General features: G+C 40.7%; 2 protein-coding genes across 20 annotated transcripts in view; one reads left to right on the forward strand and one right to left on the reverse strand.

Annotated features, from left to right (window-relative positions):
- The window catches only part of KDM2B (lysine demethylase 2B), a 196,888-nt gene that overhangs the window by 166,452 nt on the left and 5,366 nt on the right, over positions 1–25,070 (forward strand). For 9 of the 15 annotated variants that reach the window (XM_039505270.1, XM_039505278.1, XM_039505279.1 and 6 more), the window contains 8 exons: positions 1,870–1,956; positions 2,596–2,865; positions 4,135–4,173; positions 6,084–6,757; positions 8,429–8,592; positions 9,154–9,315; positions 10,470–10,688; positions 11,273–12,527. In XM_039505270.1, the coding sequence (XP_039361204.1) occupies positions 1,870–1,956; positions 2,596–2,865; positions 4,135–4,173; positions 6,084–6,757; positions 8,429–8,592; positions 9,154–9,315; positions 10,470–10,688; positions 11,273–11,454 (1,797 nt within the window). In that variant the 3' untranslated portion in view covers positions 11,455–12,527. Of the gene's footprint in view, positions 1–1,869; positions 1,957–2,595; positions 2,866–4,134; positions 4,174–6,083; positions 6,758–8,428; positions 8,593–9,153; positions 9,316–10,469; positions 10,689–11,272; positions 12,528–23,241; positions 23,310–25,070 lie in introns of those variants that run through there. The other 6 variants (XM_039505272.1, XM_039505274.1, XM_039505277.1 and 3 more) reach the window with 5 other exon arrangements.
- The window catches only part of RNF34 (ring finger protein 34), a 33,542-nt gene continuing 24,934 nt past the window's right edge, over positions 16,463–25,070 (reverse strand). For 4 of the 5 annotated variants that reach the window (XM_039505287.1, XM_039505290.1, XM_039505288.1 and 1 more), the window contains 4 exons: positions 21,013–21,402; positions 20,638–20,703; positions 20,173–20,374; positions 16,463–18,882 (listed from right to left, as the gene is read on the reverse strand). In XM_039505287.1, coding sequence (XP_039361221.1) covers positions 18,695–18,882; positions 20,173–20,374; positions 20,638–20,703; positions 21,013–21,402 — 846 coding nt within the window. In that variant the 3' untranslated portion in view covers positions 16,463–18,694. The remainder of the gene's footprint in view (positions 18,883–20,172; positions 20,375–20,637; positions 20,704–21,012; positions 21,403–25,070) is intronic. The other variant, XM_039505286.1, reaches the window with a different exon arrangement.

Consider the following 25,070-nt stretch of genomic DNA (forward strand, 5'->3'; position numbering starts at 1 on the left):
GAAAATCCCACCCTCTCTGTGGGCTTTTGCAGCCATTTGACTGGGAGACTTCTGAGCCACTCCATTCCAGAACTGATCCTGGGAGCGATTTGTCTAGCTTGAGTCACTCAGCCATTCTCTCCTTCATCGTCATCCCAATTTATGGTTAAAATGGTTTTGCTATTTCCACAGTAAAATGTATTCCAACATCCCCTACTCCCAGAAGGCCACAGTTGGTGCCTGTGGAACCCACTGTGATGGAAAAATACTTTTTGTTCCAAAATGCAGGAACCACATGCTCTGGATAATGCTGTCTGTACTGTCTCTCAGCTCCCTAATCTCTGGGTGAGGAATGGCACAATTTTCAAAGGTGCTCAGCACCCACAGCTCCTGTTGTCGTCAGGAGGGTGGAGAAGGGCAGACTGCAGTTGCTCGGCACTTCTGAAAATGAGGTCTTTAGTATTTTAGTGAAAGAGTGACTGATAGCACTGGCTGGAGCTAGTGGTTAGCAGGGGAAGGAGCTGTGTACTCTGTCCTGCAGGGTATATCAGTCCTGACCTGCAGCATTGCTTTACTATTGCAGTGCACCAAATTCACATGCCCAAATTACTGCACATTTTCCTCTGTCCTTCCCTGCAGCATCACAGAGTAACATTATTCAGGATTTGGCCTGCAGGACAGAATCACTGTTCAGTGACAGTTGAAACATTGACTTCCCCAAACCAAATTTGGAGCTTGCTGATGTGCTAGCTAGCTATGCAGGATGTGGGTCAGACCTGTGAAATTCAAGAAAATACTACTGCTGTCCTGCATATTCGTGACCAGAGACTAACCAGCCAAGTGCTGGTTTGGTAACATAGAAAAATCACTTCCAGTGTCTATGAAAATGGAAAAGTTAGAGATTTGCAATTCTGCCCTGGGCAACCAGGTGCAGGGTTGTTTTTTTTAAGCAAGTAAAAACAGCTGGCAGATAACACCCCCCTAGGATTCCTTTCCCTATCCCTGGTTGGAAACACCGTGTCAAACTGAGCTTTTGGGGGGCCCCTTACACCTTGTCCTCAGAAAGTGTTGAGTGGGCTGGGAGCCTTGTGTATCTCCTCAGCTTCTCTGGAGCTCCCAGAATCCCTGGTGACCTGTAGCAGTTGGGTATCCTCCAGTGCCTTTTCTGCAGGTAATCTGCTCAGGGTGGCTGCCTAAGTGACATTTATTTACAGAATGAAAAGGATACCATCCCACCAGGGATTTGGGAGCCTCTGGAAAGGCAAGGCAGTGTGTACATTGAAGGAGAATGGCAGAGGGAAGATGATGCAATGGGAGCCTCTCTCTGTATTCCTTCTTTGTTCATGGGCACTGCGTAGCCTCCACAATGTTTCATGAGACTGAAAAAACTCCAGAGTCCTGTGACACCTTATAGACTAATAGATGTATTGGAGCATGAGTTTTTGTGGGTGAATACCCACTTCGTCGGATGCACGTAGTGGAAATTTCCAGAGGCAGGTATAAATATGCTGGCAAGAATCAGGCTACAGATAACGAGGTGGGTTCAATCAGGGAGGATGAGGCCCTCTTCTAGCAGTTGAGGTGTGAACACCAAGGGAGGAGAAACTGCTTTTCTTTAGCCTGATTCTTGCTTGCTTGTTGGTGGTGGTTGATGAGTAATCTTACAGGGTCGGGAGTATGCGTGTCACAGTGCAAACAAGGTAGTGCTGTTCCTTTAGTGCATCTAGCCTAGAGCCACTGGAAGAGAAACAACTGATCTGAGAAACAGGATAGCAGGGCAAAGAGTCTATCCCCTGCTATTGTAATGACTACTTTTAGATTACGATAATCTGTATGTGGACTTGCACTGCCACTTAACACTATTAATGGGTTATGCCTCTTTCCCTCTAGGTGAAGGAATCGGATGGTGTGGTTAACGATGAACTGCCAAACTGCTGGGAATGTCCAAAGTGCAACCATGCAGGGAAAACTGGGAAAGTGAGTTTCACTGGAATGCATGACATAAGCATGAGACACTAAATCTGGTGTATTCTCTCTAACATTCAGATCTATTTTTGCTGTCTTGTTTTGGCTATGGAACAAAAGCACTATTAGTCTAAAAATCCATGTAGTAAACAAAGAGACACATTGTCAAATAACTTGACTATTTAAAAATCTTCTCTGCTTTTCTTTATCATATGTCATTCAGCTGAGACAAAGAAAAGAAATTAGTCAGCACCCCTCTTGTTTGCAGTCATTTTCACTTTCGGATTCTGTGCACTGACAGAGTGTAACCAAAACATTGTAGGAAATCCTGCAGAGGAGGGATGTTTAAATCCAAACTAAAAGCTGTTTGTTTTTTAGATTTTTGTAAAGCTGTATTCAACAAAATCTGAAGTGTCCCTTACAACTAGTGAAACATTAGATTCTTTATTATCTGAGATGGAGGTAGAAGGTATGTTACAAATAAGAAAAATGCCTTGGAGGTTAAAATTCTTTACCACACTGACTGCTTGTGAATAGCCATTTAGTGGTTTAATCAACTGCTTGTAACCAGACAAGCTTCAGGTGAAATGCATTGTAAACAGCAAAAAAAGACATAAGATATAAAGTTTGTTTGTGTTTTCTCTCTCTTTGGCGTACAAGCAAAAGCGTGGACCAGGATTCAAATATGCGTCGAATCTCCCAGGCTCACTGCTTAAGGAACAGAAGATGAACAGAGATAATAAGGAAGTAACAGATGTAGCAAAACGGAAAGGGGAATGTGAAGAAACCCCCAGGCGGAAATCTGATGAACATTCCAAAAAAAACCCTGTTGATTCTATTTTGAGGAGAAAGTCAGATGATGTGCATATGCGAAGGAAAAGAAAATTTGAGAAACCCCAAGAACCTGCTATGAGAAAAAGGGTATGAGAGGATAGAACCCCATTTCCTTAATGCGGACACAGGCACTTGTTGTAGGTCAGGGGCTGATGTCTTTTGCACTTCTGCTTTAAATTTTTCTTTGAGTCTCTTGAATTCCAGCAAGTGATAGTTACAAAGGAAATTGCATAGCACTTTACATTGCTTTTTGAAAAGTATCCATCAAGCAGAACAGTAAAGTTTATCCACCTGAACTTTACCTTACTTTTTTATTCAGGGACAGAGAATACTGGGCAAAGAACTGGCTATTTACTTGAAAAAAGCAATTCTGAATGAAGAGAGCCCCACTGTAGGATTTTTTTGTTTTTGTTTTTAAACCAGGTGTGGGGTGGTCAACAGTAGCTTCGATGAACCCTTTTCATCTCTAGCCACTGGGTGGCACTTGATAGCTTTCTCTAACTAGCCATAACTACATACAGCAGTAGTAATACTTCACTAAGTAACTGATCCTTACAGCATCTCTGAGATAATATTCTTCCCAACTTACAGAGAGAAGGAGGAATGTATCTATTGCTTTCAGCTGCAATTTAGGCAACTTTTTAAAATCTGACTTGCACAGTTTATTTGGGCCAGAAAGCATTCAAATGCATTAGTTTTATTTAACATCTAGGGATTGCAGAGTATCTTGTCTGGAAGTGAAAAGGGGGCACTTTGGTCATGAATAAATGTGCGGTGATTTCGGTTGTGTTTAATGGGAGTTTTTGTGCTAGTTTTGTAGTACACATAAATTCACTATGGTAAACAGCCCAAGATTTGAAATAGGTGATACAGGTAGGGATTGAAGTTACAGAGGCAGAATAGGGGGGCTGCATGCTCAGTGCCAGTCCACAGGTTTGGTCTCTAGCCAGTGCTGTTATCTGCTTGCCTTCATGGCCACTAAAAACTATTTGACTTAGTAGAGGATGCTGGTTCGCTTTTCCTACATGCCTCCAGAATGTGGGACACTTTGATGGTTCCATAGAGTGACACCACAGTGCACTGGGGTGGAGATTATGGGGGGATGTTAAATGTTCATTAATGGACTTCAGCTATTGAAAACAACAAACCATTAATATTCAGAAATATTCAGAAAGGCAAGAAACAAAGTGTGGCTTGATTATTATATAGTGGGTTAACCTGTCTGCTTCATTATGCTTTGCTGTAACCACTCACCAAACCAGCCATTAATTGAAGAAAATTGGTATAATAGGAATTTTTACTAGATACCTACACAAAAAATAAAACATTTGTTTTGTCTTTTCTTTTCTGAAACAGCTAAAACTCGGTAAAGAAGAGAAACTCTTCAGGAAAAAGGTACCTCTTTAATTTGTGTGCTGCCATTTTTTTCCCCCTCTTGTGTTCTCTGAGCTGCGTTGTGGTTCAGTTTCTTTAGCAATCCCATTGCTGTGTCTTTGCTGCCATTTTTACTGCATATTTGCATCTGAAAATCAGAAAACACCCACTTTCTGAATGCACACAGAGGTTTCCACCTGAGACTAGTTGATCCTTTTTTATTTTTATTTTTTTAATATTTCCTATTCTACAATCCTCTACTAAAATGCTGTCAAAACATAGGCTATGTCATTTTCAAAGACCAGTGGGTAAAATTTTCTTCTCTGTACTGATGTTCTGCTCTCAATCTTGCCAGACCCAATAACACCACCTGGCTATTTGTGTAATGGTGTAAGAGGTAAAATCTATCCCAACTTTGATAGTGATCTGTTTACCTTTTATACACTAGCATATGATTAGAAATGTTGTTGTAGGTCATTAAATTATCCAGCTCCTACTTTCTGACTCTGATATCTTAGGATGGAGAATGCCATAAGGTGACTATAGTCTTCTGAAGAAGTTTCCATTTAATCTAAATTACCTGTCACTAACTTTCAGTAACTTCTCTTTCTCCTGTAATCAATGTAAAAAGAGAGGGATGGCTCATCTTTTGCTAATCTCTCTGTAATATTAAATACCTTAGTCCAGTCCCCTGTAACTTTTGGTTAAAGCTGGAAAAAAAAGCTGTGAAGGCTGTGCATTAATGATACATCCCCATTTAAAAGCTAGGAGCATGTCCTTTTATTAGATCCATATAGTTTATTAAAGCAGCATAGAAATTCTGGCATAATAATCAGTGTGTTGATAGTGTCACACCTCCTTTTGCCAACCTCATCTCTGTTTACTACAGTGCCGTTTCATTTTAGTTTTAACTGTCAGCTTCTCTCTTGCTTGTAGTGATCAGATTAGACCTGAAATCTTCCCCTTTTTTGGCATAGTATTGCACATCTTTTGCAACTGTGTCTAACGTACATCACTGTGGGATTTGATTAAAGTAGACAAGTGATGTGTGATTCCTGCTTACGAAAAGTGACTGGAGCAGAGAGGAAGGTGCCAGCTGACCCCTCCACAGCCCCACTTTCAATCAAAGTTTCTGTGAACTTCAGGTCTCATCAGACTAGCAGTGTATCAAGGCTGTCAGTTGAATCACCCATTTGTATATATATACACACTATGCTGGAGAGAGAATGAGACAATGCAGTGCACTCCTTGGGACAGAAAGGGGTAGCTATCACTCAAGCATCCAGCAGTAAGTGGCAGAATAGCAGTATGCCAGGAATGTGGCTTAGTAATTGCAATACAGAATGTTCCAAAACTTGCTAAATCAAATGAGCCCAGTGCTCTTAGCCTGCATTGCTGCTTGGGTGAGTAAAACCACTGGTCTTGACTGCATATCAGGAAATACAGTGGCCATCTTTTAAAATGGGAAATTTTACTTTCTGAACCACAGTGTCCTGAGCCAGTTTTCTCCTACCCAACAGACATCTCCTTGGGAAGAGAGCATTTGTTTACAATGTGGGGTTATGTGGTGCAGATATTAATTGTTTAACTGGTGCTCGCTTGCTGTGCTACCAGCAGATCCTTAAAAATTAGATTGTCCTGGTGTTTCAGGAATATCCATGTTAAATATAAAACAGTCCCCTGGAGTCTTCAGGGTTGCTCCTGAAGTTCTGTATACAATGCCACTTTAAAATACCATCTTAGGCGTGGTGCCACCAGTTATTAACGTTCCACTGTAGTCAGGAGAATGTTTGGATGTGGTTCTTTAGCCTATTGCCCTCTATGCAGGCTGCTGGGAAGCATGTCCTCTTGCACAAGGTGCTGTTTGCAGGCCCTGTGGCACTAACTCGTTAATTATCAGCTCTACTAAGCCTCAAACTCTTCCTTTTCAGAGGCGATCATGGAAGGCTACAGATGACCGACCTGCCATGGCCAAACCCCTGCGGCGTATTAAACAGGAACCCGAGGAGGATCTGCCAGAAGCACCTCCAAAATCCAAGGAGAGTGACCAGTCACGGTCGAGCTCTCCCACTGCGGGCCCCAGCACCGAAAGTGCTGAGCCCAAGGACAAGAAGAAGATAAAGATGAGGCGGAAAAGGCGGCTTCCAAATAAGGAACTGAGCAAAGAGCTCAGCAAGGAGCTCAATCAGGAGATCCAAAAAACCGAGAACAGCCTTGCCAATGAGAACCACCAACCCATCAAATCTGAGCCAGAGAGCGAGAACGAGGAGCCCAAACGTGCTCTGAGCAATAGCGAGAGACTCCACAGGTTCAGCAAAGGGTTAAATGGGACTCCCAGGGAGCTGAGGCACCAGCTTGTGCCAAGCCTGCGAAGCACACCTAGGGTGATTACCCGGCCACCACCTTCGCTCTCTCCTCCCAAATGCATTCAGATGGAACGCCATGTAATCAGGCCACCCCCCATCAGCCCTCCTCCGGACTCACTCCCCCTAGATGACGGGGCAGCCCATGTGATGCAAAGGGAAGTCTGGATGGCTGTCTTTAGCTACCTCAGTCATAGCGATTTGTGCATCTGTATGAGAGTTTGTAAGACCTGGAACAGATGGTAAGGAGCTGAGGGGGACGATGCTGCTTGTATCTATCTTCATGATGCGATTCATGGAGGTATAGGATAATCAGCACTTACTAATTTCTCTTCTTCCTGAAGGAGATGTAAGCATGTGTGAAGTTTTAGGGGAAGATGATGCTCTCCTCAGTTCACATGGAGTGTGGGTATGTCCACAAATGCTGGCCTTTAACAAAACCATAGCAGATATCTCTCTCAATGCAGCTCAGTCAAAAATAGTTTAAATATTTCTAGGTGAGGTATGTGTGTGCAGGAGCTGGCCTGCTTTTTCTTGAGAACTCTAGATCACTTACAAGGCTGGTAGACATATAACCACATAACATCTCTGATGCCAACTGTATTCCAAAATCCTCTAGTTAGACAACAGCAGAGAGAGCAGTGTACTAGTATAGGAAGTAGAGATTCCTGAATCTGGACATCCTTAGATACCTGCCTGCCATTAACTTGAGTCTTTTCTCCATCCAGTTATTTAAATGCCTCCTGAGATTCAGACAAGATATCCCATTGCCCCCTGTTCACTGATTTCAGAGGTGCTTCAAGCTGCTCTAAGATTATTTTTGCATATATAGGGCACATGGTGGAAAGAATTTGTTTGTTGTATTCCCAACCCTCTGCTTTTTAACAGCAGTTTCATTGGTAGAGAATCTGAGTATATTTTCCATGCTAATTATTATATTGCCATTTATGGTTTCTCTCTCTGGGGCTCTTATATAAATTGACTTAATAGGTCAATGACCATAACCCAACAATAAGCTGTAATGTATATTATGAATCTCATAGCCATGTTTATACACTTGGCTGAACTTCCAATAAAGCATCCTCTTGGCTGGCTGCTCAGATGTATCAAAACTCTAGTATTTACCCAGACAGGCAGATAACAGACTCTTTCATGGCACTCCCCAGTAATGAATAGGATAATTGACAAGCTGATAACTCCATGGAGAATAAGGTCCATGGAATTGCTTCCACTGTGGATTCCTTGGTGATTTTACAAGATGCTTGTAAACAGATTTTCTCCAGCTAAGTACAATGTTTCCGAATGCTAGGTAAATCTTGCACATTCGTTTGGATTTTTGCATGGCTCTGTTGCCCATAGCAAACTGTAGCAACATGGAAGGGACAGAGACACAGAAGCTGTGTGTGTAGGATTGAAATAGAGATGCAGAGCAAGAGATGGAGATTTCAATCTTATAAGACTCACCAGTTTAGCTAAAAGGAAAACTGGAGAAATCAGAACAGTCAATAGCACCTCCTTGGTTAAAACTGACCTTCAAATCCAAAGGCTGAGAAAAATAAGAAATTGTTCTGGTTTGTTGAGGCTATATGATGGGATTTTCAAAAGCTCCTCGGTGACTTAAGAGCACAGGTCCCACTGAAAGTCAATGGCACTGTGCTTTTGAAAATCCCTCCCATAACAGGGTTTCATCTATTGGGAAGAAATCCTTACTTTTTGGCTTTGATGAAAACACTTGAAGCAGCTTTCAATTTGTGTAATAGTCTCTGCTTGAATGCATGCATGAGCTCTCCCTAGCCTCTTCAAACAGATCTCTCAGCTGCTGCCATTACATTGGTTTCTCAGCTATTTTTCACTCCTAAGGCATTACAGAATTCAAAGCAAATCCAAAATTAACAATTGTATTGTTATTGTAGGTGCTGTGATAAAAGATTATGGACCAAAATAGATCTAAACCATTGTAAATCCATCACTCCACTTATGCTCAGTGGCATTATCAGGAGACAGCCTGTAACCCTTGATCTTAGCTGGACAAACATATCTAAAAAACAGCTGAGCTGGCTCATCAACAGACTCCCAGGTAAGTGACATTGTGACTGGTGTATTGATCCCAATTTAGATATAAAGGAGGTCTCTAGGGAGAAATCTCTGTGAAATGTGTAATGAAACAAAATTTAAAATGATACAAAAGGGATCTAAGTGGTGTCAGAGGAAAGTATTAGGACACAGAATCCTACAGCAACAGTATGACTGGAAATTATGTGGTGATTGTTGAGAGTCCTATATGAAATGAGTGGGATAGGTCCTAGTGGAAAAATGTCCAAATCATTATTATAAGCACCCTTGTTAACCAGCCTCTTAAGAGAAGTTTAGGATCAAACGGGTGATGGAGAACTCTGTCTTCAGGGAGATAGTCACCCACAGTGGTGGATATTCCAGATCGGGGTGAAGTACAGTGACAGGGCATTGCAGGAACTCTTGCCCTGTCACTGCCTGTGTTAGCTCTGTTCTGTGGTCAGAAGATTGCAGACTCTTGGGCGTGTTAGGATCTGTCACCAGTGCTACATTTATCCTTAAAATTAACCTAAATTGGACTCTACACTAGGATCAACTATGGCGTTTCCCTTGTTTGTATCTCCAGGTCTACGAGACCTGCTGTTATCAGGGTGTTCATGGATAGCCGTCTCAGCACTTTGTAGTTCCAGTTGTCCTTTACTCCGAATCCTGGATGTTCAGTGGGTGGAAGGATTAAAAGATGCACAAATGAGAGACCTCTTGTCACCACCAACAGATAACAGGCCAGGTAACAGATTGATTGATTAATGTAGCTTGGCAAGTATCTTTCATGTGCCAATAGATGGTAGCTGGTTTGTGGGACACTGCAATTCTTGGGGCCAGATCCTCAGCTGTAATAAATCAGCAAAGCTCCTTGAAGTCAGTGGTGCCACTACAGTTTACATTAGCTGACCATCTGGGCCCTATTCTGTAGAATGCTGACATATATGAGATGTGTGGGCCAGTACTGGTACAGTCCTTCTGGCCATCCTGTGATAAGTTCCTAGGTAACAGGCTATGGCCTCTGGCCACTCACTTCATCTGGTGTGCCAGCTTTCCCAGCAAATGACTTTCCTCCATTCAGGCTGCAACCGTGTATACTTTAAAAGCCTGGAAAGCTTTTCTTTCAGTTCAGAGGAGCAGTAGCTTTTTTGGCCTTAGCAAGGCCTCGTATCAGCTCAGAGCAATATTGTGTGATCTACCAAACATGCTGGATCTGAACCTGCAAATACATAGTGCTTGTTCCTATGAATAATTCCATTTAAAGTCTTTGGACCCTTAATTAAGTTACTGGGACCACACTTTTTCCCCCATCAGGGTTTGGATTTGTCCATGTGCCTGTGCAAACAGGAAATTATTCTAGACTCTTGCATGCTGATGGTTACAAATAGCTCTATCTCAATCATTAACAAAGCTATCATCAAAAATATTGAGCCAAAATGCATTTCACATCTCACAGACTGCACTGCTGGAGCTGAAATAAGTCCCAGTCTTCCATTTTGACTCACTGTTGAGTTGGGCTTGGGTTTGTCAGACCTCAGTTTTTGTTCTTTTGTTCCCATTGCTGTGTGGAACCCTTGCAAAAAGGGGAAAGTGATTGACTGCAGGGGAAACAGTGAAAAGGACTTTAGGTAAAGTGCTGTCAAATGTACAAGCTAAAAGTGAAAAAACAGAGGAGGAAAATGTACTCTCACTGATGGTCACCTTGAGGGCTCCTTGAAACAGTAGGTAACTTAAATCACTTCTGTGTATTATTAACTGTCCATTTAAGTAAACTGGGGGCATTGGCACCATAAGTTACAGTGCATTTTGTATGGGGTTGTTTTTTAATCTGCTGCTGATTGCAAAACTGGAGTGAAGTTTTAAAAAAAAACAAAAAAAAAAAACCCTTTTGTCTTACAGGTCAAATTGACAACCGAAGTAAACTACGGAATATAGTTGAGCTGCGTTTGGCTGGTCTGGATATTACAGATGCTTCTTTGCGATTGATCATTAGACACATGCCTCTGCTTTCCAAACTCAATCTTAGTTACTGTAACCATGTGTCAGATCAGTCTATTAACCTGCTGACTGCCGTAGGAACCACCACACGTGATTCCTTAACTGAAATTAATTTATCAGGTAGGTGGTGGGAGGTCTGAATGAGGCTTTGCCTAATTGTACCAGAGCTTGTAGTGGCATGAGAAATGCTGGATTTGTATGAAGTATAAGAGTACAAATTGCAGGGAAGAGAGTGAGTTTACTCAGCTATCTCCCTCCTTCCCCCCCCCCCCCCCCGAAAGAGCTTCATACACTATTTTAGCCATAGAATCCCCCCCCCCCCCCCCCGCGCTACCTCATGTGACCCTTCCTGGGGAAAAACACAACCAGCATTTCTCCTTTTGTCCACTTTGAATTCTCCAGCATAGAAGAAAGCTCTCTCCCTTGTCTTCGGGCTAGAAACCCCCACACTTTACTTTATCCATCCTCCCCTCTGCCACCACTCATGAAGCTGGCTTGTTTTGCATTTTTATCCAATATGTTACACAACTGGCTGCAAAGATCAGAGAATTGTCATCAAGCTGGTGGCTTTAACTCATTGATTTTATTGACCAGTGCAATGATACAAGAGCAAATGGGGGTATGTCACAGTTGGTATAAATTGTCCTGATACTGACAAATTAAGACAAACTGATTAATTTTTCTCCCCTTTGTTTTCCTGACAGATTGCAATAAGGTTACTGACCAGTGCCTGTCCTACTTTAAACGTTGTGGAAACATCTGTCAGATTGACTTGAGGTACTGCAAGCAAGTGACAAAGGAAGGCTGTGAGCAGTTCATAGCAGAGATGTCTGTGAGTGTTCAGTTTGGTCAGGTGGAAGAGAAACTTCTTCAAAAACTGAGTTAGTTAAAGGACAAGTGTGTAAATATTGGGGCCAGGGGTGGGGAAGAGACTAAGAACATGTAGGGATTTTATTTTCAATTGGGAAATCAGAAAATATCAAAGATTGGATTTTACAGTCCTGTCAAGGAGAGAAGGTCATTAAAACTACCCATGTTAAGAATTTCAGCCTGTGCCACTTAATTCAGTCTACCTGGGATGTCCTGCACTGACTCTTATGCAAATTCATAAGGCGACTGTTATTGATGATAAATGTTCACACCTGGAAGAAGACTGATCTGTTGTTTAAAGTACCACCGCATGTGCTTGGGTAGTGTAAATTTAATTTCTGCTCTTCATTTCTTAAAACAAAAACAAAAGTTGGTGTCATTAAAGTGGACCACACACTGCATTTCTGCCTTCTTAACACATTTTGTTTTGTTACATCTTACATTATGCAGAAATATTTTTGTACAAAATTGTTTAAAAGTTATTTATGCAATGTTTGAATGCATTACCAGTGTTTTGGTTTTGGATTGCCAATTTTTATCTTTACAGTAGGCGAGAACTTAACCTATACTTCGTAGACAAAATATCCATCTGCAAACATGCCCAGGTCAGGAAAAGTAGGTTAATACTTTCAATTTAAAGCATGTTTTAATGGAAGTTTATATCCTGCTTTGTATACTTCAGAAGTGACATAAGCATGTTGTGGAAATAAGGTGTAAATGATAGTTGAAGTAAGACACTATGCCAAGTTTTATCTGTATAGAAATCACCTTTTTCTCAAAATTTTAAAAATTCCAATTTCAGCTTTTGCACATAGGAGGGTTTCACTCTGTAGCATGAGCTCTTGTACTCAATATGAAATTAATTTATACAGTGAGTCAAACAGTAGAATAAATGGTCAAGCATAGTCTTTTTTTCCTCTTTCTTTGAAGTGTGAGTTGAGTTCTCATTTAAGGTTTATAACATGGTTATTTCCTGATTGTAAAATTCTGCATTGATAAGTGCCATTGTTGTAAGGTGTTGTTTTCGTAGAATTTCCTGATGCAGTTTTACCTTTGTTGAATTTGTATAAACAATTGTACAAAAACAGATAAAGCCTAAGAGGGTTTCTATTCAAACTTGAATTGATAAAAATTGTTCTGTTTGATGCAGAGTCAAAAGTATTTACAGTGCAGTTCTCATCTGAAGAGTAACTTTATTAAAAACAAAACAAAACTACATACCACTTTAACAGCTCTTTTCCCTGTGTGTACTCAATCATGACTTTCTGCCTTTAGGAACAAAACCAGGTTGTTTACTGTGTTTTGCTCTTAGCCCTGCAAAGCCACCACCTAAGATTGAGGTGAGATGGATTTTATTTCTTTTTGCGTATGATCAGTCGTGAGGTTTCAGTTATGCATAAGCAAAACCACTGAGCAGAAAATGGCACAGTGGACACGGAACACTCTAGGGTTGCAAGTGTAAAGTGACCTACTCTGGCCTGAAGCATCTTTCACTAGTTATGATACAAAAAGTCATGTATCTCTAATATACCAGAATTCTCTAAGCGTGCTGATTAAAATTATCAACTCTCTCTCCTTTATTTCCAAAAAGTCTGACAAGTTCTCGTCCAGAACCTTGGAGCTTTGTGGTGTTTACTATTTTCTCAGGCGATGTGTATTAAACAGTAAAATGGCATAAATTCCAGGTGACGCAGTTATTTAGATGAGACCAGACTAAAGCTCATGAGCAATTTCAGAAGGACCTAACGTCTCACTATCTGGGAAGCAAAACTGCTAGATGAAATTCTTTGACAAGGGAAAGGTAATGAATGGTGGAAGGATGAGTATACAACTACCTATATATTGCGGGGAACTCAATTAATTATGAGAAGACCTGGATGTACTCCTGTGGGCTGTTCAGTGAAACCGTGTGCACTGGCAGTCAAAAATGAAAATGGTAGGATGGATAAAACCTGGAAAATGTCAGAACAGATTGAAGCACCTTCACTGTTGGACTTGTGAGATGTGGTCCATCTAGGTTTGCATCCTCAACCCAGCATGAGTCATCTCTCCTGTTGTGTTTGCAGTGCTGGTAGTTAGAAAAAACATCTTTACCTATAAAGTGAATACATCTTGATGTGGAACCCCCTACTGTCATTCTTAATTGCTTTTATTTGAAATGATTTTATTCTGAAGAATGACTAATTCTGCTACTTCAAAATTCAGCTTTAATGGAATATCTTTCCTGTGATATGAACATTTTGAGAACCAACAGTGCGCTTGACCATTACAGAATGTACAAGACATAATCTCTGCTCTAAGAACCTTCAGGTAAGTAAACAGTACAACTTGATGTAATGCAACAAGTGACCAAACGATGGGGGTAGCCAAGCAGCATGGATTTTGTAACTGCTACATTAGTTGCTGGATTAATGAAGAGCTTTATAGAAGTGTTGTGTTTTTCAAACAACTGGTAAGATGCCCTGCATAAAAAATTGACATCAGGCAAGCTCACTCAGTTTCACCATCTGTAAAGTGGGCATAATATTTCTTTTGTAAAATGCTTTAAGATCTATGGATAAGCACTATGAGATCTAGAGAGGTGTGTGTGTGTATATATATATATAGGGGATAATCAATTTGAAAAAGAAGTTACTATGATCCTGGTTTCCTTTTTACAAAGTTTCCTGTCTGTAGTGCCTGTGTAGTAGCTAAAATAGAGGCAAGTGACTGACTTCCCTTGGCAGGTGGCAGAAGCAGCAGCAATCACCTTGGGGGAAGAGGGGGAGTTGTAGAATGGGGAACCAATTGGGGCCTGCCTCTCTAGAAAACTTTGGACGTGCCTGAGAGTTATGGGGAAATGGTACTAATGATTTTGTGTAGCTGATAAAATGGTGTATCAGTAGTTGTTTTGCTACATTCTTTTGGGCTCTTTATTTTTTGGCCCACCAGGGTACATGCTACTACAGCCAGCATGTTTATAGTTCTTGCTTAAGTTTCACTTTCTATACTTAATTTATAGGAGAGGAAGAGCTAGATTTTTTTCATTCACAGGCTGCTACTTGTCCCCATTGCGGAAACTCTCAGCTTCTGAAGGGCAGATACTTGGTCTTAAAATATAGCTTGCTATCAATTTTCTAATTCACATCTTTCCAGCTGTCAGGCAGACCATACTGAGTGATTCTAAAAGTGGCTTATCAGCCTCCAGTTCCCTGGGGATTAAGCCTGCAATTGGAATTGATAAAGGATTTTTCTGTTCAACTGCAACAACCAGGCTGTCATCCTTGAACCTTCTCTTTAAACTACTGCTGAGTTTCACTGTAAGGCATGTTTTCTAATAGTTTAATCATTTTTGTGGCTCTTCTCTGAACCATCTTCAATTTTCCAAATTCTTCTTGAATGGTGGACACCAGCCCTGGACACAATATCCCAACACCAGTTGCCCCAGTGCCAACTAGAGCTAAAATAACCTTTCTGCGCTTGAGATTTCTCTGTATGTGCCATGGAGAGGCATTAGTCTGGTGGCCAGTGTCATACTGGAATCTCATGTTCAGCTGATTATCCACCACAACCCTCAAATCTTTTTCAGTGTCACTATTTCCCAGGCTGTAAGCATAGCATACATTCTTTGGAGATGTATATTTAGATTCAGCCATATTAAAACATGTAAGTGTACCTATCTTACTAAGTAATTGAGATAGCTCTGTCTGATCTGTACTCTTCATTATTTGCAGATTTTCAGTGATTTTTTTTTAAGGTGATCAACATTTTTATCAAATAGCATAGGGCCAAAAACTAATCCCTGTGGAACCTCACTAGAACCAGAGCTGTTCAGTAATGATTCCCCATTGGCAGTTACACTGAGACCTGCCAGTTTTAATGTGTGCCATGTTAAATCATGGTAGTTTTAATCAAAATGTCTCATGGTGCCAAGTCAAATGCCTTAGAGAAGTCTAAACATATTTAGATTGTTACCTTTAGTTCCTCTAAAAAAAGAGAGAGAGATCATGTCTATTTTCTGTAAACCCATGTTGATTGGCATTTTTATGTTACATGTAATTATTAAGCCCTACATTAGCTGCTCCATTGTTTTTCCCTGGGATTGATGTTAGACTGACCAGACTATAATTACCTGGGTCACCCTGTTTTTTTTAAGTAATGGGAACCACCTTAGTTTTGTTCCAGACTTCTGGAATGTCCCCATGGATTGAAGACTTATTGAAAAAGTCAGTATGAGTGGTTCAAGCTTTTCCATCAGCTCTTTTAAAACTCTTGGATGCAAGTTATTGGGACCAACTGATTTTGAAGTGTCTGACTTTAGCAGTTGCTGTTTAATATCCTCCTGAGAAACTTTCCACTCCATTAGTATATCATGTACTTCAGTAAATATTTCTGTATTTAGAAAAATAGAATACTTCTACCACTTCCTTCTAGTCATGGACCAGTCCCATTAAGATTTTATTCTTAATATACTTATCCTTAAGGATGTTGGCCCTAAGTTTCTTGGTGTAGCCCACTGGTTTCCTTATCAATTTTCTACAATTTCCTAGCTGTGAGATTTATATTCATTACTGTCAACTTCCCCTTTCTTATATATTTTAAGTTGCTACCTTCACTCTATACTACTTGTGAACAACAGCAGGATGCAAGATGGGCTTCAGGCAAGGCCACTGTTTCAACAAAAGGCTTTAGATAATGCAGGGAAGTGATTTTAGAAGGGGGGCTGGCTACATCAAGATAGCATTGAAGCTTATTACTGTTACAAGGGTGGCTTCTTGTTCCTTGTGTATGTAAGACTCCTTATTTGTCATTTGCAAGGTAGTATTCAAGTGTATTAATACTGTGCTCAGTCTTGTTACAGGTGAGGGTTGTCCACACCTGGCTAAATCTAAGGAGTGTACAAGATTCCTTTATACAGCTGCTCAAGAGCATGCAGTCTGGCCATTCTAACCCCCAGAGGGGATTTATTAAAAACAAGGAATTATAGGCTTTGATTAAGTCAGTATAAGGGGGATAGTTAAAAAAAAAAAAGACATAAGACTAACCCCAGACCACTTCCAAACCTTTATTAAATTCAGCCATTGTTCAGAATGGAGGTAATGCATGTGCTATATTCCCCTACATTAACTTACCAACTGAACAAGAACTTTAAGGAGTCAGTAACTTTAGAAAGTTCTAAAATAAAGCCCGAGTTCTGCTCCCTTCTGAAATAAGCAGTAATGTCTATTACTAAAGATTCTCTGTAAACTGCATATTTTATTTTGAATTGTCTCAAACATCAGCAGCTGTCTTTATACTTTCAGAAGTATTAACAAGTTGACTAGTTTAGCCAATATCCAGCTTGTGTACAAAGTTTTGGAGTTGTTTTCTTCAAGAGTGATAGGAGGTTGTGCAATAATTCTTTAAAATAACCAGCCAAAAACAACCCTGAAATCTTTTAAGTAGCATACGGCAAGCTAGGCACAGAGGTTGTCTTCCATTTCCAACTCTTACCACCTCTAATGGAGCCTTGTGATTGAATTGCAGCACTTGAGTCTAATTTAAAACAGAAACCTAGCTTAAAAAAACCAAAAAACCACCCCCCTCAAAGTAGCTAAGATAGAGAAGCTGGCTTTAGCATGGCTTTGCACTCTCACACACTCCACCATTCATAAAAGATGTGAATCTAGCTTAAGATTCTTTCCTGCACTTACTCCCCTACTTCAGCAGCTTGTACTTTTATAAAAGAAATCCAACCCCCCACCCCATTCTAGACCCAAGTAGATGGAGGTACATGACCTCCCATACCTATCTACTGTACAGAAAACCAAAAGTATTTTTAATGTACTAATTTCTCCAGTTGCTAGCACTTGCCTTCTCAAACTAGGTGAACACTGGGAATTGAATAGTGGGCTGTACAGAAAGTTGAGAGACCCAGGTGTTAAAGAAACCTATACAATATGGCAATATTAGGTTTTGTGCAACACCATTTGCCCAGTAAAATTCAACTCAGATTAAAGTTGTCACTGGATAATGTTAAAGGCATTTCAACAACTGCCATTAGAGGGGTGTTTTTTTTATTAAAAATCTAGCACTAGAGCAGATTACAGCAAAGGTAGTGGGCAATACTGGCTTCCTACTACACTCTATTATTTCCCTCAGCTGGGGGACCCTTTAAGGGAAATGTTTGTATTCTAAAGGAACAAACATTGCCCCTGATGGTGGTGTGATACTATCTAGGAACTGGACTGAATAACCTATTTCACAGGGGTCACAAGTGTTAAATTGCCAATTTTGTTCACTACCCTAGTCTTGATTCAACACACTTGTAAGCAAGTAGAAGTTTTGTTTTTTAAACTACAATTCCTTTTAATCCTGTTCTTCCTTCCTCTCAACCCATCCCTACCCCAGAAAAGCTAATGGGTTAAGGTTTGAAATGCTAACTTTTGGGAGTTCTAGTATCTACTAGTTTCACTGTAATTGATCTGTATTCACTTTAAAGTTCCCAGTATGTAGAATACAGAAAGGCTTTGCAAAATATAATAGGCTTGAATGAATTTGGGACCACTGAAGTCAACACCTGTTCCCTCTAACTACATTTTATTTTTAATCTCAACATTGAGTAATTAGCTCTGTTTAATGGCAGCCAAATGCTATGTAGGAATAAGCAGTTCAGTTTGATAAAGAATGTTCAAGGACAGTATACAATATACATGTAATGAGACATTTGAATGAAGCAATAAGCATGAAAATAGATTAGCTGTACCTGCACAGAAACACTTATGTAATGGCAGTGCTTTCTACAATCTTGTTTTGACTGTTAATACTATTGTAGCAATAGTGTCAGAACAGTTACATTCTAATATATTAAATATTACTTTTAATAAAGTTTGAGTGGTGCTTGTGCATTGCTCCTAGTGAACCAGATTATAATCCTCCAACAAGATGGTCATGGTAAAGCACTTTTCTGTTGAATATACTGGACCCTTCAGTAAATTAATGATTAAGGTGATGTTCTTCAGAAGAGAGCAATAAGTGATGCTAGATCTGCTGTAAACAGTTGGACTTAAGCAGTTCGTGGCTTTATAAGGTAACTCAGGCAGCTCCTGCAGTACACATCATCATGTTGCCAAATTGCTGTTTTAATTCTGTCACAGGAAAGTGTTTCAAATACTGCTGTAGCCTGCTGTTCAAAATGTTTGATTCATATTGAAACTAATGTTTGTAATAACAAGCTTCCTCAGTCCTGCCCCCAGCAATACAGGAACTCAGGGTGGCTATAAAACGTATTTTTGGTCTTAAGATTTAAATACATGCACTGCTCGTACAACATACTGTCTACAGATGGGACACTCACTCATTCTTTTGCCGCACTTTGTGCAAGTGACCATGTGACCACATTCCAGAAGAACACAGTCAATTACTGCATCCATGCAGATCCTACACAGATTATCATCACTCTCATTCAGTTGCATCTTCTCTCCCTCTGCAAAGCAATAGATGGGGTTAAGATTTAGAGAGATTCAGGCCCTGGCAAAAGCAGCTAAAATTCTATGCCAGACATGTAGGAAACTAAGCCAACTCATTTCAGTATCACTTCATTTTCATCTGCATTTACAGTAAAGCTACTGGTAAAATAAAGCTTTAGTTTATAAACTGAGTAAGATTAAGCTAACTGATGCAGAGTATGGTTTTGTCCTATATTTAGGATCGAATACCTCTGATGTCACATACTCTCTTCATTAGACTATGGGACTAGGATTCAAATACAGGTATCATTCCAGCTCTGCCACACCCACTAACATAGCAGGGTCAAAGTCATCCCACCTCTGAGCCCTATCAGTTTCATCATTTGTCAAACATGGATAATACTTACCTCCCCTCTTTGTAAAGGACTGATCACTACAGATACATATGCAATATTAACAGGGCCAAATACAACTTACAAAAATTGCTATTGGGGCACAAGACTGACACATTTAGTAACTATGTAGAATTAAAGGGCAGCCATGTTGTATGATGGAAAGTAGAGCCGAGTATTAATCTTACAAAATGTGAAAGATGTTAGAGAAAACAGGAAAAAAAATCTTGAAGTTGACATTTAACTGTACCAAAATAATGCTGTATCTGAGCAGTATAATTGTGACAATTTAACTCAGTTGTGCTTAGTTTAGGACCATAGTGCAGCCATTTGTTAAAATGCTAGTTTTAGGGGAAAAAAACACACCAGAACTTTGATAAGAAAACCATCACTTGTCCCAGCAATGGCTTCACAGCTAGTCCATAGGGAGACTGGTCCTCCGGAGGAGGGATTTTTGCCAGTGTAGCTTTTATCATTGAAAAGTAGTAACATCACTAAAAAGTAAGAGTTCTCTTCTGAAAGATTTTTTCTATGTCAAAAAAAATCCCACTAATACTTAATTGACACCCCCTGCCTTTCACTGGGGTTTCACAATTTCACTTTCTCCAGTGGGTTGGTTTTCAATGGTGTTGTTACCAATTTAACTACTTTGAGGAAGGCTGAAGCGAGAGTGATCAAGTTTATTTAGCTTCAAGTCACCAAAACAGCACAATCTTACGAGCCAATGTCACATACTGATCAACAGTGTAACTCACATGCCAGATCTAGCACAGCTTCAGCTATTCTGGACACAGCTAGTACAGTTAATAGCTTTCCAGTTGTTGCAGCTGACAAAAGCACTCACAATACTCATTGTCAAAGCCAGTCACTAGGGAACAAGAGTTAGTTTCAAGAAAAAAAGAACTAAACACCTACGTGTCGTGTGATTTTCCTCACTCTCTCTGTACAGCCTGCTCACTTTCTCCACAAGTTCCCATTTTTCGCAGCATCCTGAATAGTTGACAAAATTTCGAGCAAGTATTTCCTTCAGCTGTCGAACACTCAACCCTTCAATATCTTCCAGACTTGAAATATCAGACAATGATGCTCTTGCTCGCTTTCTGGACATGATAGGGGTCTGAAACACACCAATTATTTCTTATGCTTTTAACTTTAAGTCACCAAAAAAGTTACTGTTCTAATTTTAGCTAATCCCTGCTATAGTTTAAAGAATTTACCATTTTATTTTATTTTTTAACAAATATTTTCAAATATCGTTAACATGCAGCACCACAGCCTAGTTCACTCAAACTAAATTAACAGTGTGAAGGCTCTATATAGTTTTCCGTGTCAGATGCCAAATAGAGCTAGTTTACTCTTTAGGTGGTTCATGTGTCTCACCTGCTCTTCTGTGTTTTCTTCTTCTTCTTCTTCTTCTTCATTTGAAGGCAGCATTCCACTTTGTCCCTGCATATACAATGAAGCAGATCATAACAACCCCCTCTGGTACAGTAAGGAAAATGCTTTAAATAGGTCACAGATGACAAATTGGAAAGCTTATGCTAAAGTTAGCCATTACAGTTTTAAGTGATCACAGTCTTGTCCCAATTACCCATGTTATTCCATTTTCAAGCACAGGATGTAAAAAAGGTATTTCCTGAAGACCCTACACCCGCCCATTGGTGGGTGGGGGTGTATGTGTATATATACATTTTTTTAAGTGTAGCAGACAGCATTTATAAGGTCATTGTAAGACCACAACTGGTAGTACTGTACCTGTACAGGTGTTCCATTTTCTATGCTTCCTCTTCTATTTGTAAGTTCTCCTTGAGAGGAGGACACTGATACAGACAGAGAAAATGGATGTGTAAAAAAACTAGAAGTCTGTGACCTTGAAGAATGCAAGCTACTAGTGTCTGTATCCTCAGAACCTAATCCATGATGGCAGAGTACAAGATCCACCAAGTCTTCTTTTTCTCGACAAGTATCTGTTGGTATGTTTCTAAGGATCAGATACTGACGCAGATCCTTGATTTTCAATCGCATTAACTGAGGCCGCTGAAATGCTGTCTCTTGTAACAAGTGACAAGTAGAACATCTTCTGAGATTTTCTTGTAAGATTGAACAAACTGAGCAAAAATCCTTCTTGCAGTCACAACACACATGCTAAAAAGGAAGACATAAAAAAGCCATTAAACTGTACGCCAGATATTCACAGGAGTAAAAAATAAATCTGTTTGCTATTTCCTTCTCACACACCCTCTGTCACCCACTGCTATTCTTATGCTTTCAGCTGACAATCTTAGACATCTCAGAAAACGTACTATGAAACTGGCCTGTCAAACAGTTTTGCAGGTACTCTGCAGAGCAGTTGTAGGACTAGTACATTTATCAAGACATTTAATCAATTTTAACAAGGCAACACTTAAATACTTTAAAGTTGTAGTTAACTCAAAAGGACACCCACTTGAAATCTAGTCAATTTCAAAGTGAGTTGCAAGTAATTTCAAGTACTAAACCTGCCACCAAGTCTGTTTCTATTTTCTGAGGAATTTTTTTAGTGTTTCTCTCACACACCTAAGAGAAATCTGACTACAGAGGAGAAAGTATGATTATATACAAGGTGCTGGCAAATGTGCCATGTAAAAATGATTTTAAAAAAATCTGATCTTTCAGGTTTAGTGATCTTTGCTCTTATAATTGTAAGAATTAATGGCTATGAGACAAGTTTGATATAAAGTGAGTGTCCTTTTAAAATGTTTTCCTACTCTCAGCAAAAGAAAGATTTACCAAAGAACTATCATCCTCCCCAAGTACTAACTCTGCAAAGCCATGCAGACCTTCCATCCCCTCTACTTTAACTTCAGATACATCAGCTGAAATCTATAGAAGAACCAGACAGCTGTTGAAGGTAGCTTTTTACTTCCAGAATATAGAACCAAGGTATATGCCCACAACAGCTGCATATACTAAAAAGTGGCAGGTCAAAGCAAAATTTGGAGAATAGCTACTCTTTGGTTGAAAACCTCTTTGTCCTTCATGATACTGTTTCTGCAAATTCTGATTGTGAGACTGCATACAAGACATCCTCTTTCCGTGATGACATGACAGTGTGCACAATTCCACAGGCCTCATCTTGACTAGAAGATATGTTTTTTAAAATGTTAGCCAACACATTCTAAAACGTTTTCCCTTGACAAGACAGTGGAGACTACAGGGGCAATGTCACAGAAGACAACGTATAATGACTGCAGTGTAACAGTCATTCAGCACCATTAGAAACACTACGGAAGCCTTGACGTATTGTTCCCCTTCCATTCCCAGAGAACTACGTTAAGATATTTAAAATTGAGTGTAACCTCATTAACTGGGATAAAATTACTAAGACTCAGTTCTGATGATTCAAGATACTAACCAGGTTCTAAGATGGAATCATGAAGATATCATTTTCTGCACTGTGCTACTAGGAAATTCAGTCATGGGAGACAATTATGCCTTCCTCTGAGGTAATGGCTAGAAGTATAAGTTGCAGTTCCTAAATAAAAATCTCCAGAGAGCTCCTCTGAAAAGATATTGGCTGGGACCCTGATGTTTTGGAAAGAGAGTTCAATGGCTAAATAAAATGTAAGCTTTTATTTTGACCCTAAAAAAACCCAAAAAGCAACACTGTTAAAAGCAGTTATACATCAGAGTAATAAAAGAATGTCACTATGGGTATTTCGGCGGGGGCAGGGGGGGGGAGAGAACTCCACAGCAACAAGTCTTGTATCCTAGACTCAGGCTCATGCTACAGCACTGAAGATAGTTGTGTAGACATTTTGGCTCAGGCTGGAATGTGGACTCTGAAGCCTCCCATCCCATCCCTGGGCACCAGAGCCCAAGCAGCTACACTGCTATTTGTAGCATCATAACACAAGCTTAAGTCTGTAGACCTGGGCTCTTGAGACTCTCAGCTGTGGATTGGTTTGTTTTTGCCATGTAGACATACCCTGTATTTTTTTCCAGTTTGCAAAAGCCTCAAGCAAGAATGTGACAAGAATATTTAAGGGAAGATATGAACTGTAAAGGACAAGGTAATTTTCTAATTAGACTCCTATGTCCCCATCACTCTAAGTCAGGGGTCGGCAACCTTTCGGAAGTGGTGTGCCGAGTTTTCATTTATTTACTCTAATTTAAGGTTCCGCATGCCAGTAATACATTTTAACATTTTTAGAAGGTCTCTTTCTATAAGTCTATAATATATAACTAAACTATTGTTGTATGTGAAGTAAATAAGGTTTTTAAAATGTTTAAGAAGCTTCATTTCAAATTAAATTAAAATGCAGAGCCCCCCCGGACCGGTGGCCAGGACCCGGGCAGTGTGAGTGCCACTGAAAATCAGCTCGTGTGCCGCCTTCGGCACCCGTGCCATAGGTTGCCTACCCCTGCTCTAAGTAGAGCCAAACACTGTATACACTGCTAGTGCTTTGTAGCTCAATTACAATGTATCCATTTCGCTCAAAGCCATGTAGGATAACCTCGGTATACAAAAAAAACTAACTAGGGACACCACAAACTTTAAAAAAAGCTCTTGATTTAGACTTACTATTTCTAATATGAAAACAGAAGAGTCAATGTTACATACTCAACCCTTCCTGGAGACGTGCTAAGGTCTTAGGTTGGCACCTAAACTCATCTCTCCTACCACAAGAAACTAGACACCATAGGAAATAATATCTCCACAGCAAAGAAAAAAAATCTGTAGGGAAAAAGAAAAAATTCTCTTTCCAGATCTCACAGGTCAACCTTACAGGGGAATAAATTGTAAGGGACACATCCACAGTAGCAAACAGAAGATGCAGAAGTTAGAGTTTAAAATCAGAAGTTCGCTTTTCCTGAATCTTCAGGCTGACAAATCTGAATTACAATTCTTCTAACAACGGGAAAAAAGGGAGGTAGACTGAGGCAAGGATGGTCTAAGGCAGGGGTGGACAAACTTTTTGGCCCGGGGGCCACGTTGGGGTTGCGAAACAGTATGGAGAGCCAGGTAGGGAAGGCTGTGCCTTGCCAAACAGCCTGCCCCCTGCTCCCTATCCACCCCCTTCCACTTCCTGCCCCATCCACCCCCCACCCACTCCTTGTCCCCTGACCACCCCCTCCTGGGATCCCCTGCCCCTAACCACCCCCCTGGAACCCCCTCCTCCCCATCCCCTTTTGGAATGTGGCCCTGTAAACATGGGTGGAGGACTCAGGAGGAGCAGAGGCAGCCCAAGAGACACAGCGGTTTCCCCTTCAAAGGGCCGCTTCTCTCCAGCCGGCTGTGCAGCCACCCAGTGCTCCTCCTGAGTCCTCCGGCCACATTCCCGCCACCCGCACCACCTGCCTGCTCCCCTACCTCCGCAGTGCAGCCCCCTTCGCACAGGGTGTGCCGGTCCTGAGCTGCACCCTGTGTTCACTGTTAAATCTGCCCCTGAGCCATGCCACCCAGCTGGAGCCAACCACACCACTGTGCTGCTGGCATGATGAGCTGAGGCTGCAAGGAAGGGGGGACAGCAGGGGAGGAGCCGAGGTTGGCCAGGAGCTATGGGGCTGGGCAGGTTTGCCCACCTCTGGTCTAAGGGCAACTCTGATGATCACTTCAGGCACAAGTGAAATGGTTCTGCATTTAACAAAACTTGGAGAACAGGGATGGTGGGAGCTCTAGCAGTTAGCCTCAGATTCCTGATTCTCCAATCACAACAGCCCTGATCTGAATCCCCTTAAAGTTAATGGGAGGGCTCCCAGTGATTTCAGAGGACACTGAATCAGGCTTAAGTTCTAGACAGTGTTTAGTTTACAGAACCTGAGATAAATAG

The sequence above is a fragment of the Mauremys reevesii genome, linkage group 18 (assembly GCF_016161935.1).
Source record: "Mauremys reevesii isolate NIE-2019 linkage group 18, ASM1616193v1, whole genome shotgun sequence".
Taxonomy (NCBI): domain Eukaryota; kingdom Metazoa; phylum Chordata; order Testudines; family Geoemydidae; genus Mauremys; species Mauremys reevesii.